This window comes from Aulonocara sp. 'chitande type north' Nkhata Bay, linkage group LG7, assembly GCF_057382095.1.
Source record: "Aulonocara sp. 'chitande type north' Nkhata Bay isolate Kocher_YH1m ecotype deep benthic linkage group LG7, A_spYH_male_GT1.1, whole genome shotgun sequence".
Taxonomy (NCBI): Eukaryota; Metazoa; Chordata; class Actinopteri; order Cichliformes; family Cichlidae; genus Aulonocara; species Aulonocara sp. 'chitande type north' Nkhata Bay.
In genome coordinates, this window is record NC_141350.1 from 52,457,720 (window position 1) to 52,473,685 (window position 15,966).

General features: G+C 41.1%; 1 protein-coding gene across 8 annotated transcripts in view; it reads left to right on the forward strand.

The window, feature by feature from the left end:
• The window catches only part of dab2ipb (DAB2 interacting protein b), a 207,042-nt gene that overhangs the window by 70,700 nt on the left and 120,376 nt on the right, over positions 1-15,966 (forward strand). For 2 of the 8 annotated variants that reach the window (XM_086301219.1, XM_086301221.1), the window contains exon 1: positions 1,941-2,661. The exons of the other annotated variants lie outside the window; for them this stretch is intronic. In XM_086301219.1, coding sequence (XP_086157345.1) covers positions 2,538-2,661 — 124 coding nt within the window. In that variant the 5' untranslated portion in view covers positions 1,941-2,537. Of the gene's footprint in view, positions 1-1,940; positions 2,662-15,966 lie in introns of those variants that run through there. 8 annotated transcript variants of the gene reach the window in all.

The following is a 15,966-nucleotide window of genomic DNA, read 5'->3' on the forward strand; positions in this document are numbered from 1 at the left end:
TGCAGCGTTATGGTCCCCACTGCTCTCACTAGCAACAAGCAGCATCACAGTGAACAATTGAGCAGCCACTGAAGGAAGGAAATGTATTGCAGAGCGCGAGTATGAGAGAAAAAGAGAGGAAGACTTTGATTAGGTACAATCAACACAGAAATCTGTTCATCTTGGAAACCATGGCAGACTTTGATTACAAGAATGTATAAAATTGACCTTTTTTGAGCTGTTTATGATTGTGTGTTTCTGATTAGATATCTTGATTTTTATAAGTGTCTTTTTTGGTAATAAGTTTAACTTGTGACTTTTTAGTCAGTTTCCAGCTGGATCTAATAGCTGTTTTACATGAGTGGAGCTGAATTTTATTATTTATTTATTTATTTTTGGGGGGGTTCTGCCTTCAATTTGTAATTACATGGCTACAGTGAAAAAGTTTGGGAATTCGGCCACTATTCCTCTTGAAAGTCAGCTGATCAAATAGATATCGACAGTTAAAATGACAGCGCAAGTGTATAAACAAGCAAATAAACAATGAAATCTGTTTATGTTTTGTGCGTCTGAAAAAAAATATTAGCCAATATATTAGAATATTGGATTTTAAAATTCACACATATCAGTATCTGTATTGTTCTTAAAAATCCTATATCAGCTGAGCTTTATCCACGTTCCCGCTACTTCAGCTTGCTCTGACGACTTGAAAATCAATGCAGTTTAACCATAGATTTGTCAAAGTAACCCAGCTGTCATTCACAGGATCATAACTGGGGACAAAAGTCTGATTCCCAGCTTAGAGACAGACTCCAAGCAGCAGTCTTTAGTGGAAGAAATCATGGCATATAAACCCGAGTATGGGCTTGCAGGCAGGACGTTTACCACAGACTATCTACACCGTGGCCATGTCCCAGGGAGTTTTTTTTTTTTTTGCCCACACCAGTGCAGTCTTTGCTCATCACCCAACCTGTTTGCTCCCATTGACTCACCCAAATAAAATTCAGGTTGCTGGGTGGCTGTTTTGACAAAGAGAATGAGATGGAAGTCCAACTGGGCAAAACATGACTGGAATAGGAGTGCTGGAAACTGTGCTGTGCTTCACAACGTGACAGCCTTAAAGGGGCTAGAGGAGAAATCAGTGGACTTTGTTGGGACTCACTGTAGTCTCTTTTAAACATATTTTAACAAGCACGCAGTTAGATCTGCTTAGAAACCGTACCCAACATCAGAAAATGAGTATTAGAAATTTCCTGTGAAGTGACAGGTGAAACCTGTTTTATTTAAACACATTACATCATCTACGTTTTTGGAGTCACGCCAAGATCTCAAGAGCTCTGTAAGGTATTCAACAAAAATACTTATTTTCAAGGGGTGTCTCAGCAACTAACAGTTATTTGAAGTAAATCAGCTTTCAGGACTGGCTTCTCCAGAAAATCCAGCTCTGGAGCAAGTTTTTTTTTTTGTATGAATTAGCATTATGTGAAGTCAGGAAGAAGCTAAAAGCACTTCCATAACTAAGCCCTAATGTGCACACATGTCTGCATTTGTTCCATTGTATTTAGATGTGGACTATGGGCCGTCTTCTTCATAGCATGCAGTGATTGGCTGGTTTATCACTCTTTATAGCTTATTTACATTTGCTTCTGATAGGCTGTCACTCCCAGGCATGCTTTTTTTGCCTGAGGAGGCAAATTAGTGGCTGAAGTGTAAAACCTGGAACATGACTGAAAAAACTGGATCCGGAGGCACTGAATGTCAAAGGTTGTGACGTTTTATTAGCAAGTGTTGCTTCCTGCTCCAGAGTTTGTCTTGTGTGTGTGTCTACAGCAGCTTTAGTTTGATTGTGGGAGGGAACTGAAACCTGCTGTGATCTGATAGCTGGCTTGTTAACTCCATTCCACTGAAGGCTTTGCCTGTTTTCTAGGCATCCCAAACTTTTTCCCCCTGTTGTTCTCAGCCACATAGCATGTTGTCTTCTCTACACTCACAGGATTTGAGTTTCAGGGGGTGAGGACAGTTGTTTTGACTGTGTAAAGCTGTGTGACAAATTCTCCTTCGCTCCTGTTTGAATGTGAAGAACTGGCTTTGTGACTGTCTCTAAAATTCCTTTAGTGCACTCTTGCACTGGGAGCAGGAACAGCTTTCCTGTCATTCAGGATACACGCTCACACTATTCCGGACATCATGCCTTTGGGATCTCTGTGTGGGAAACTTTGAGGAGGGGGAGTGCTCAGAGGTTCAGAGCAGTAACCTGAGCTTGTGGGACAAGACACAAGTATTGGAGCTGAAGTAAATGTTCGATGGATTAATGTTCTCTTTCTTCAGAGGGAAATGGTTTCACAGTGGTGGGGATTTTGTTCTGACACTACCAATGAGGACTTGAGTAGATGTGAATCTCTCCAAGAGGACTCCTGAGTGAAATTTTGCCATAAATTTGAGTTGTGATCCATGAAAACCTCTCCTCACATTTTTCTGCGCCGGTAGCACCTCAGGAGGACTTGGATTTTAGTGCTGTTCATATTTTTTGTGTCGGATTCGGAGTGGGAAATCACACCATGGCTGGAGTTACAAGGAAGGGATCTGGGAGACCCTCATACTACTACAGATTCCTGGGCAAATCCCGACTGCAGCGTCAGCGGAGCCGGTCACGCAGCCGCAGCAGGCCGTCTGCCAGCAGGGGTAATAAATACTACAACTGCTAAAAAAGAAAAAAAAAAGCTCACCATGCAGCAGTTTCAACCTCATGTACACAATGTTAGTTTAGATAAAAACTCGCTGGCAGGGCATTAATACTCATATAATCCGTGGCATTTCCTCTTTTCTAATTTTTGACATCTCTTCTGCATCGCTCATAGGAGAACTTCTCTTCTGGTAGCATTATTTTTAGTCCTGGCAACAACAAGCTGTGTGCTGCCGCTCATGTTTGTGTGTTCCTAAGAAGAAGTTTGAGTTTGTCAGTTGACAGTTTGGCGGAACTATTCGCAAAGTGATGCTGCTCTCACATTTCACCATCAAAGCTGGGAAGCTTGCAGTTCATCGCGAACCTGATGAATTCCACCCTGTTTGGGCACTCTGCCCACATGTGTGTTTTTTCTTATTAGCAACCAAGAAAAAGCTTGAAGTCTGTTAGTTTTTCTGCACTGCATACCTACTTTGTCTTTATTTATTTTTTGCCACTCTGTGCCCTCCAGCAGTGTGTTTGTTCACTTTGCTGCTTCTCTGGATCACTGTACATAGTGCTTGCAGTGTTCGAACTGCAAGGTTCTAGTGAGAAGTCTGCCCCCAAGGCTTTGCTAACATTACTTGAATGAATAGGAAAGAATTATCTCTGAAATCTTCAACCTATTGATTTTTTTCCTTCTAAGTGAGCTGAAGTAAGGTGCCAACCAGGATATGAAGAAGAAAACTATGATTACTAAGTGATTCACTCTGCAGTGGATGTGATGCAGAAGTTTCTAAAGTGAGGATAGTTCAGGAAAACATGTGGCTCTCGCTCACTGAGACTTAATGCTGTTTGTGCTCCATCTCTTCTATAGTAAGAGACGGACAAAGCTGGACCTGAGCGTGAGAGCGAGACAAATGCAGTGTGTAGGTGCCTGCTTTGTATGTCTTCGCTCCAGCTGATGAAAGAGATGCTTTGAAGTCTCCACTCTGTGTCATTCACTCCTCCAAAGAGATCGCGCACACGCATGCATGCACACGTGCATCGAGTTTAAGTACAAAGGCACACGAAAACACGCTTTGCCTTGATCTCTGTGGCTAAGTGCAAGCTCCTTGCACAAAAAACTTTTACACACAGGCTGCAGATTGTTACGGTGACACACAGACGGGTAAAGTCAGCAGTACTGAAGTTACATTCCCACTTCTGTTTCATTTGGGAAAAAAAGAGCTTTCATTAGCTTGTAGGGTTAAATAAGATGCATATGCAGTAAGAAGAACAACATATGCTCACCGGCCACTTCGTTGGCTGCACCTGTTCAGTTGCTTGCAAGTGCAAATAGCTGATAAACCAATCGTAGGGAAACAACAAGTGCATTTACGTGTGCAGACGTGATCAAGGGGGATTGCTGAAGTTTAAACCAAGCAGTTTTCGGCATTTTCAAATTATGTTACAGTTTGCACGGGGTCACCACAGTTGGACAATAGAGGTTAGGCGCAATTTTCTTTTTCCGTCCCACTGTCGCCAAGTGCTTAGTCGTCTGATTGTTGGGGTTTTCTCTGAATTATTGCAGGGTGACTGTTGTTGTGATTTGGTGCTGTAGGAATTGAATTGAATTGAATCTTCTGATGGCTGCTTCCAGCAGGAAAACACACCATGTCACAAAGCTTAAATCATCTCAAACTGGTTTCTTGAGATTTACAGTGAGTTCACTGCACTCAAATGGCCTCCATAGTCACCAGACCTCAATCCAGCAGTGAACCTTTAGGATGCGGTCCAACAGGATGTGCATCACGAATGTGCAGCTGACAAATTTGCATCAACTGTGTGATGCTATCATGTGAATGTTTCCAGCTCTTTGTTGGATTTATGCCACAAAGAATTCAGGATGTTCTGAAGGCAAAAAGTAGTTCAAAGCCAGTACTAGGAAGTGTACCTAATGAAGTGGTCGCTGCATGTACGTATGTAGCTTGTGAGATGAAGTAAAAATAAAATAGCTAATTAAATTTGATGACATGTAAAATCAGCTACATGTTTACATGCAGTGTAACCAGGTGCACATATTTCAGTATTTTTGCTGCACCGTGTTAGCAGACTGCTTCAGAAGCTACTTGTTGTCCACCTTGTGTTAAACCAAAAAGGAAATACTTTCATTCCTCAAATGAAAGGTGGTGTATTATATTCTATTGAGCTAGAATATAATACACAGCGTACTTCTGCAATGAATTCAGCCCATTGTTTAGTTCACTTCGACTCTTTGGAAGCAGAGTATGAAGCTGCTTTCACACACTGCAGAGCACTGTAGCCCTGAACTTTTCTATACGTCACCTGACTCATATTAACCGGCCTTTAAACCGCCACCCTTCTAGTACCAAGTCTTTGTGATGTCAGGTTGTGCAGGTATGCAAATAGTGCAACTAGACATCTGAGCCTTCACTGCTTGTGAGTGAGGATCTTGTGTATTTGCAGTGGTGCAAACAGAATTAAAGCCAAGCTATATCTCACCTAATTCTCCAGAGAGGCTCGAGCCTTTACTAATAGAATAACATCGTTTTTCCTTTTTAGCACAAATGTAACACTTTTATTTTCATGCAGCCAAAAACGGGAGCCTGAATCAGTGCTATTGTTGCTCCAGATGGTTCAAAAGTTTAAATGAGCAAGTTTTGGCTTTGGCAGTCTTGCAGCTATTTCACAGCATTAGTGTGGTTAAAAACAAAGTAACTCTTTGTTATGCACATGTATGTTACGGCAGAGAAATCAAATCTATCTTGGTGAAATCAGATTCAATTTTTTTTATTCCTTACAGTTATGGAAGGTTTACTGCAGAAAGTGGACGGTTGCCTTCTTACTTGGGTGGCTGCACTTATTTTTGGTTCTTTTTGCACTGTCTTTGCAACTAGTAAGTACTTTAGCTTTGTCAGTCACGTCTAGATTAGCCGTACATTCTCTCGTCTCATCCAGAATGACTGCATTACCATAGAACAAATAGTACTACAACCACATATTAGATTTTCTTTAATTTGCTGTAATGAGATCTGTGGGGAGAGAAGAAATAAATAAGAGGTCTCTCTGGTAAACACTTTAGTGTGCCTGAAGCAAGATGAGACGCTATTGTTGAGATGTGTCTCACATGTGAAGCGCAGCAGCAAAGCATGGAACAATAAAGTTTTGCTCACACCATATCTTGAGGAAGGTGCTGTAGCCTCTCCTGTCTATTTGCACAGTCAGTGGCACCGATCAGATGGCAGCCGCATGAGCTCATGTGTTATTGTTTTCTGAGCGTGTGCTTGTCTGTGCATTGTTATCTGTGAATGGAAAATTTCAGGAAGGTTCACCCTCAGAATCACTCTGGATCTGTTTCCTCTGCTCTGCCAGGGCTGGCGACATTTACATACAAAATTATCGCTCGTCTGTAAAAGGGAGAGCGGCGCAGCCTGTTCTGACTTGCGTGTTTTGGAGGCCCCCCCCCCCCCCTGCAATCATGTAACTTGCATCTGAATTGTCCCCTGATTGGAGTACTGACTGTTTTTCACAACAGAATCCTTCATTTATCGCCTCTGTGTCAGACAAAGAGTCTTTGCATTACACAACAGCTTTAAAAAAAGTTAAAGGTAACTCTACTGAACTTTTTCAGCCTCCTCAGAGAGATGTTTTTGTTCGGTGGAACAAAATTGGGCCTTTGAAAGCGATATCCTCCCATATTGACACATTTCTAACAGCAAAGTTGAGCTGTCATTAGTAGATCTTTCAGGTACAAATCTGACAACAGATATCAGACTTACCTAAAGAGTGTTTTTGGAAAGTTTGGATCTTTCTCTCCCCCCAAATCTGCCAGTTACTCTGAGATAGAAATGACTTGACTTTTTTTTTTTTTTGTCCATTGATCTCAGTCTGCTCTTGCATATTTTTTTTCTCCCTGACTTTTAAAGTTGGCAAAACATCACCTGAACACCACAGGAAGTGATTCTTTTCTCCCAGTCCTTCTAGATTACCTTGATTTTCCTTTCATCTGAGAAATCTTAGTGTTTTAAATTAGTTTGAGTAGTTTTAACTTCCCTAACCTTCATCCTGCTCCACAGAGTGTAAAAGAGATTTGTATTTTTGCCTTGTATGTCAGCCAAATTGGTTTGTGGATTGAAGTGCAGTTATCATCTTGGTTTTTTTGGGTTTATTTTGTGATGGATGTGACAAGTAAGAGGTGGATCTGAATGAGAAAACGATGACACTGTATGCTCAAAGGTCAGCTACAGTGTAACCAAGGTAACAGTATTGTAAATCTGCTCTATCAAATGAAACAAAATCATGTTATATTACATAGACATTTAACTCAGGAGCTTATATACTCAGGAAAATGCTTGAAGGTACAGTCAGTAATTTTTTGAGGGCATTTAATGGAAAAAGGATATTGTACTCATAAATAGACACAGTTACACACATCTATTAATAGACGCACGTCCTGTGCGTCTATTAATAGATGTGCGTGCATTAATAGATTTGGAGTGAGTTTGCGGTTTGTGGGAGCCGCCATGTTAACCCACCATATTTGAATACTGAATTCTCGCCCGGCATTGACAGCTGAGGTAAACTGTGGACTGACAGCCTTCTGTAGATGGGGGGGAAAAATTGTGGGGCAGATCTGGATCCACTGTAAACACTAGCAGAAAGATGCCGGCCACAGCCGTTATGAGCTACGGTCTAAATGTAATGTTTTTGCCACCATATCTATATTTATGGACTCAATTTATCAGAGATAAGAAAATAGAACTCTACAGAAAGAAATCCGTAATCTACTGATATCTAGTGGTGAACATTGTCTACACTGCAACACTAATAAGGCCATAAATCAAATAGGGAGTGTTGTCATTTTCTGACAGACCTTTTTATAATCTTTCATATGTTTTGCAACCATGAGGAGTCGCCCCCTGTTGGCCATTAGTAAGGATCATTCACTATTCAGACCTGGATACTAAGGCAGTATTTTATATATGGTCTATTTCCTTCCCCAGACCCTACTGGAAATAGCAAATTTATTCTGTTTCAGCTTCTTGTAAAACATTAGATGAGGTGATCTAAAAGCCAGTCTTTAAATTGGGAAGTAAAGTTGAAGGTTAAGGGTGTCTCCACTGCCTTTCAGGCAGCATTACAATAATGGCAAGACTTTGTGGAGATACAAACATGAGCTAATAAGTGAGTGTTAGCCATTCCCTCCTGCATTTAATCTTATGCTTCACTGCACTAATCAGATAATGGCTTTATAATAAAATTAAACAGTTTAATATGACCTGTGACCACTCAGTGGACTGTATGGATGCACAACAGCAAGTTTTGCAGTTCCTTAAAGTAAGGCAGAACTGCAGGAGAGAACAAAGGAGAGGAAAATTAAAAAAGAAATGCTACTGAAAAAGTTTAGTAGGACTTGTGAAGGGGAAAATTGACTTAGCTAGATGGTCGACGCAGAGGGTTTTATTATGTATAATCTGAATGTAAGAAGAGAGAGTACTGTAAACTCCAGTAAAACATGCGCATAGCATGAGCTAAAAGACTGCAGGTACACAGACAGGTTAGTGACTGGTCCATTGAGAGTCCTAACCATATTCAGCAGTGGTGCAACGGATCACGGTTGATCCGTAATCCGAACCGATCCCACGCCACAGTTCGGCACGCACGTGATCCGAAGATTCGAAAAAGAAGGGAAAAAAGTATGTGTATGGTGCGCGTGGTCAGTCTGTCAAGCGAAGGTCTGTCCAAGTGGAGGAGCAGAGGAGTTTTCGGTATTTAAGCAGCCCTTTGCTGCCCAGTCCAACCGGGCTAAAGCTATTACAAAAGCTACTGGGGTGTTTAGCTGCAGACGGGAGGCCGTATTCCGTTGTGCAAAACAAGGGGTTTAAACTATGATGAATGTGCTTGAGCCATGCTATGATATCCCGTTGTGTCTACTTTAGTGGCAAGATCGTTCCAAGCATGTATGAGCAGGAAAAAATTGAAGTTGAGGCTGAACTGTCCTAGGCATCTTCTGTTGCCCTAACTACTACAAATGAGTGGACCTCCAGGGAAACGGAAAGCTACGTGACAGCTCATTATATCACAGTGGAGTGCGATATAATGAGCGGTATGTATTATTGTAGGGTCTACCTTACAATATAAAGCGCCTTGAGGCGACTGTTTTTGTGATTTGGCGCTTTATAAATAAAATTGAATTGAGTGGTAGATACAAAGCCCTACACTGCCCTATATTGAACCATAATTTTTTTTTTAATAATTGCGTGGAATGAGTCTTGAGTTGAATGTTTTTAACAGGCAAAAAATACTTCAATAAGTGAATAAGTAAATGTTACATTTTTGTCTTTTTTTGCTGATCCGAAAATTGATCCGATCCATGACTTAAAACCGTGATCCGATTCGAACCATCAGATTTTTTTATCCGTTGCACCACTAATATTCAGTGCAGTCACACAAGTAACAACTGCATCAAATAGCACAACAGCACAGAAAGCGCTGCTGCCGACAGTCTGCAAGAAAGTGTTTGAATTGCTCAATAACAACTCAATAATGCATTACCACTGACAGCTATTGCTCGTAATCATATTCTCAATGGGTCATTACCGAGAAACACTTTTGATCCGTGCTACTGTGTCACGTTTAATTTTTGTCAGGTTGTTTATGCTGTGTGCGAGTGCTTGTGTTTGTTCGCGCTGATATCTACTGATGGGAAGTGAGGACCGAGTTCGGGCTTATAGATGGGGAAATGCGTTGACAACAATTCAGACAGCCGTGGTGACTCAGTTTCTCACTCCCACGTCACATTCCCACTGAAACTCAGGAAGTCAAATAAGTCCGCATTCTGGCTTTCTGTCCCTGAGTGTTCAGCTGCTTTAAATTTTAACATGTCAGAGAGAGAGGGGGGTAAAAAAGAGGGTATTAGAGCTAAGTGGTGCCAGGTTCAGCCTCAACTTCAATGCCAAAGGAATCACTTTGCTGTTTTCTCTAAAACAGATTAGCCCTTTGATCTGTCTCTGCAGCTTGCTCCCGAGCCTCCTCTCTGTGATTAAAGTCATGTTTTAGTAAAGACTTCACTAATCAACACAGGCAACATGATTCTTTCGGTATTTTTGACTTCATTCTCCGCAGATGCGTACAATCAGGTCGAGAGGCTGGAGAATATGTGGGATCAAGTTTGCGTGGAGAAAAAAGTATTTCCCACTGACTTTGCCAGTTCTGTATTAAAAGGATGAGTGATAATGTTATCGCTTTGCCTCAACGATCATATAATAGAAAGCAGAGACGTGAAACGGAGAGACAGCTAATATAGCAGTGTGGCAGTAAAGTGGAGCCATCAGAACCTCTCTGCATCAACGCAGTGTTTAACCCAGGATTACTCTCAGATCTTTACTGAAGTCTGTGTCCTTGTTTACCCCCCAACCCACCCACCAGCCCGGTGAGTCATGGAGATGGGCCAGACGATGCAGTGTTTCTGAGCACCCAAAAAAAGACTCCACTAACAGCCTGACAGGTGCAAGCAAATCCCCCCCCGCCCCCCAAATCCATAGATATCAACTCAGATTACAAGGCAGGAGTAGTTTTTGCGAAATAGCTGCAGAAATATAGAAGATTATTGCCTGTCAACATGCAGCGGACTGTATGTGTCACTGAAAATGGTTATTTTCTTATGGTATGTGCAAGAACACAGAAACACAGTTGACAGTGGAAATTGTGAAAATGGGACGTTAATGATATCAGTTGGTGCATTTTAGCCATCGTCATCCTTAAATTAACAGAATTCAGTTTTATTTACAGTATATAGCGCCAAATTACACCAGCAGCTGCCTCAAGGTGCTTTACAATCATACAACATAGAAACTGTAAATTAAACAACCTCCTGTGAGAAGCGCTTGATGACAGTGGGAACAAAAAAGCAGAACCAGGTTCGGGGGGGGGAGCCGTCTGCAGTGATCGGCTGGTAGAGGTGGAGGCATTAGCACATTTAAACAACAGAAGCTGACCCAAAGGGCTTTAGAGACAGGCGTGTTTATATTCCAGGTCTCAAAAAAACATTCAAAATACATGAAAAGCTGAAATGTGTGTTTTGTTGTATTAACTAATTATTGGGGAAAGTAAAAATCACTGATATTTAGTGGTCAAAAATGTGCAAATTAATGATGATTCTTCTCATAAATCATGACATACTGCTCTCTCCTACAGCCACCATTATAGGTTAAAAACACCAGTATCGGTTTTGGTATCGGCAACACTGGCCCTGTATTTAATGGGTATTTGATAGATAAAATCTGCAGTATCCCACAGCACTACCGAGTGGGGGTTTAGGGCACAGAGGTGAGACAAAAGGCTCAGTGTGGAAGATAGCTAAGTAACGATTAAATGCAGAGTGATGTTTAAACACAAAGTTAAAAAACAGACAAAAAGAATAATCAAAATACAAAGACACTGAAAGCACTGTAGCGCATATTGTGGTTTGTATTGTTGGGACTTGTCTGTAATAATGCGATCGACAAAACACAAAGATTGAGAACAAATATTGTGAAGCCAGGAGGCTGGAGTTTGAGTTCACCGTGTGCAGTTTGTATTCCTCAGAGGAAAACATTTTAAAGGCTTGCACAGAGGACTGCGTGAGCACCTTAGTTAATATGGCGCACCATCGCTTGACTCTGAAAGAGCTCCAGGGCATCTTGACTTTGACCCCTCAAGTCTCCAAGAATCTTAAGGGGGGAAACTTGTCTTCCACAAGTCTGATAACTCCCATAGAAGTTCAGTTCGCCTGAAGTCTGGTGACTGTTAAAGTTAGCGAATATAATTGATATAGTCTTCAAACCATTCGGTGATAGTGGAAGATGCAATTCCCGTCAGGATACAAGTGTTTTCTCACACTCAGAGCAACTCTGTATTGATTTGCAGTGACCCTTTCCTTCAAGCTGACCCAATCATGTCAGGAAAAGAGCTCCACAGATTCCCCTCACTACAGGGACTCAAAGGTTTGGGTTTTCCCTGTAATTTGTCGGGTCAGCATGGGACACTCGCTCCATATCTGTGTGAGTGCTAGTGCACTAGTGGATGTTATTGAAGTTAGTAGGATATCAGCCAGCACTTACAGGAATGCTGCAGCTGAGTCGCCCTCTGCACAAACACAAACTTCCTCCTTCTTTGCCCCACTTCTCCTCCTCCTCCTCCATCCCTCTCCTGTGCTTTTCCATAACAAGCTGCACACAAAGGCACGAATGCGCCAAGCTAAACACAAACCAAAGCTGCTCTCTTTCTTCATATCACTTGCATGTTGTTGGATGTGGATCTATTTTCCTTGTAGATAAGAAGTAGTCAGCTGTTCCGCCGCTGGATGCTTTGTGCATCAGTACTTGTAATTTATCCATCAGCTGGTTGCACAAAGCTGACAGAAAGCTGAGGCTCTACATTCCTCATTGAGGTGTTAGTATTAAATTCAAGGATGATTTCATGTTTCTTTGATGTGCGTTTGCGTGTTGACTTAGGGATGGACCTTGGTGCCCAATCACAGCTAAGTGACCGTCGTTTGTGTCTGCACCAGTGACTTTTGCAGGCTGAAATAATTCTCTTTTATTCCCTGGTGTCGAGAGCCTCTCCAAGGAGACTGAGCAGCACCTCTTTATCGCCCCATCATCCCCGCACTGAGTAAATACAAATCCCATAGGTCAAAAGTCCAGCGCTGTCCCCACAGCTCAGCGTCAACACATCATGGTTTCTGTGTACATGTGAGGAAACAGATGCAAACAGATCTCGCTCACCAAAACATGCTTTAGAATAGCCATTAAGTTTGATGGCTCAAAGCTGTGGTCGCGGTACAGCGTGTGCCTGGGTGGGCCTCTCCCGTGACTTCTGTTACATAGACTGAGCATGAAGTGAGATATTCCACTAAAAAGACCTGAGATCTGAGAAAAAATTAAAAGTTAGTTTAAAGTCTAAAAATTGAGTTTCTTTTAGTTGAGGGGAAAACAGAAAAACGATGTCTTTGTGAAGCAACCGTGATGAGAGCCGGGGTGGACTGAGACAAGATAGTCATCCAGGTAGAGAGAACAGAGCAAACACAGTCTGACAGCCTGTGATTTTATTTATTTCTTTTTTTTCTGCAAGTTTTCATTGGTCTGAAGTGAAAGAGACAGAGTGTGTTTGTGTGCGTGTATGTGTGTGTGTGTGTGTGTGTTATCTCTCTTCTGCTTTTTCCCCCCTCCTGTCATAACACAAGAACTCTGCAATCTCTGCGGGGGCTATTTTCCAACCCTGAGGGTATAGACTTCTTGAAACACTGATAACAGGATCCTGTAGTTAAACCTTCAGTGCATTAGCACAGTGAGCACAGTTTTGCTGCTGTTGTTGTATTTAAACCTTGGTAAATGGCCTGCATTTGTATAGCGCTTGACTTAGTCCCTAAGGACCCCAAAGCGCTTTACACTACATTCAGTCATCCACTCATTCACACACTGGTGATGGCGAGCTACATTGTAGCCACAGCTGCCCTGGGGTGCACTGACAGAGGCGAGGCTGCCGGACACTGGCGCCACCGGGCCCTCTGACCACCACCAGTAAGTAACGGGTGAAGTTCTTGCTCAAGGACACAACGACTGAGACTGTCCGAGCCGGGGCTCGATTAGTGATTGGTTTCAAGTCGTTCCATAGATCTGTCAAACTTCAGGAAAACTTTCAGCTGGTTTTACTGTTGTCGCTTTTATAACACCATATTTGGTCACACAGTGAAGCTGTTTAAATAAAATCATGTTTTTGTTTTACCACTAGTATTTAAGGGGAAACTGTTCTAGATGCCAAGCAAGGTTGGCGCTAAAAAGGAGTCCATCTACATTATAATAACCTTTAAATACCTGTAAATAAAGGATATATTTAAAAGATGGTTCTAAATGCAGTTTTGGTCTCTATACATAGTTTCTCTTCCACACAACAACTCTGAGTGCAGTGATTTAAACCCCCCCCCCCCCCCCCCCCCAAAAAAAAACAACATTTTAAACTACCTTAACTAATTCAATTGAGTAAGGGGTGTGGCTGCCTTGATGTGTCCGTTAGGTATCATCCACTACAAGTTATTAAACTGGACCTCTGTAACGTGTCTGTGCTGTTTGTCCCTTTTGGATCATCGTTAATAGGTTAGTATTATATCTTGCTGTGTAGTTTAAATCATCCCAGAAGTTTCTGTTTCAGTTTTAAGTGGTTTATTAGTTACTTGGCACTAATTAGTCAATATATGAGTTTATAAATGCAACATGCTAACTAGCGGTTGCGGCTAATTTTAGTACTCAACAATTTCATCCAACTTCTGATTTAAAAAAAACAAAACCTGGCAGTGTCCAGAATACTAATGTTGAAGCTTCTTTTTGATTGATTTATTAATGATTAAAATACAAATGTAATACAATAGACAAAGAAGTGTGTGTGTGTGTTACAATGATGTCAAATAAACATAATGAAAAAGTTACAAATAATAATGGCTTTTAAAACCTTATTGTTTAAGAATAAATTGTGGGTACGCAGAGTTCAATTTCCTCCAAGAAATGAGGTGGTATAGCGTTGTCTTTGAGAATTTGCATTTATGAATGTGGAATTTGGGAAAGAGTCAAATCAAACTGATGAGGTGAAATGCTTTTGAGCTGCTCTCACTAAAGTCAGAACAACCAAATAAAGAGTAAAGGCTGTCTAAAAGTAAATGGAAATAAATAAATAGGAGCTAGTCTCTGGGAAAATCTCACAAAAAGCGCACAGTGTATATGTATCACTCTTATATTTGTATACAAAGTTTTTCTATGAATTAATGTAAATGTAAAGGGGAAAAAAAGGGAAAAATCCTAACATTTCTAAACATCATGAACAAACAGACAGAATGGCTACAAACACAATGCAGAACCCTTTTGGGTTTATTGGTAAATTTGTATCTGGTCTGAGTAACTGAATAGTAAACCTTCATTGTTGAACTACTGATTTGCCAGGAGAATACTATTAGATGACTTGTATAGAATAGAGCTTCACAAAACATCTAACCAGTATAGCTCGTAGTTCCCCCAAGAACACACATGGAGTTAAACTGTAGCAACATGGATTAATGTTTTATATACTACAAAGGAACGGTATAAGAATTATAAATGGATCTGATTTAGGGTAATACCGGTATAATGTTAGGCAACGATAGGAAAATGAAATATCGCAATAGAATATGAGTAAAACGCGCATGCGCAGTGCCTTTGTTTTCATACCCACATGGCCGATTGTTGAGTGAAACAGATGAACCAGAATTGATTTGTAAAAATGGTGCAACTTCAGTGATGTGGAACTGGTTTGGTGTTTGTCCGTCAGATACACGACAAAGCACATTTTTTTGCAGAACATGCAAGCGGCCGTCGTTATTGTCGTATTTGTCGGACTAAGATGCTCTTAAATCTGGGAGTAATCTGGGTCCTAAACGCTGTATGCTTCAGGTCAAACGAACACTGCAGCATCACTGAGAGTTAAAAACTGTCTCAATCCTTTCATCTTTAATAAAACGATCAGCATTGCTGCTTAACCAGGTGAAACTATGAAGTTTAACTTCCAGCCATCCATGAAAACAAAAGTTATTACATTTAACGGAGTTAGAAGTTAGCAGGAAGCTAGCGGAAGTTAGCTCGCTAGTTTCGCTAGTTACCTAAGCATGATATAGCATGTTCTGACTGAGAGATTTCTGAAAAAATTCAAACGTACAGCTCTGCTATCACTTCCAACATAAATGAAGACAGGAAACTAAACAGCAGTGACGTTTGTAGGGTTACTGAAGTTGGGCTAGCTGCTGGTATATAATGATGTGCTACGTGATCGCTAGCGACACAGCTATGTTAGCATAACATAAACAGTGAAGCTGGAGGACGAACACTAACACTTTTCCACTTATAAAAGTTAACGTGAAGGTTCCTCATGGTTAGAGACAAATGCAATCACATGGCAGGATGCTGTAAACGGACCAAACTTCAGTCAGGAGAACAACTGAGATAATCCATCCACAATACGAGGTTAGTCATTAATATACTGCAGCAACATGGGAATAGAGCAGAATTCATTCATTAATAAATCAATGGTACAGAAGTGGAGGAAGCAAGAAGAATGAGTTTAATAAAGTTTGATTTATCTGACTGCTTTGTTTCGCTTAATGTGCCTTATAATCCCGTGCACCTTATGGTCCGAAAAATACGCACTGCACACTGCAGTTTAATGTTGCAAAGCACCTCTTTTTAACTTCAGTGGATATTATACATGGTTATGCTCAGGATATGTCAGCCCATTTCTACTGGAAATGCCTTTTGGTTAAA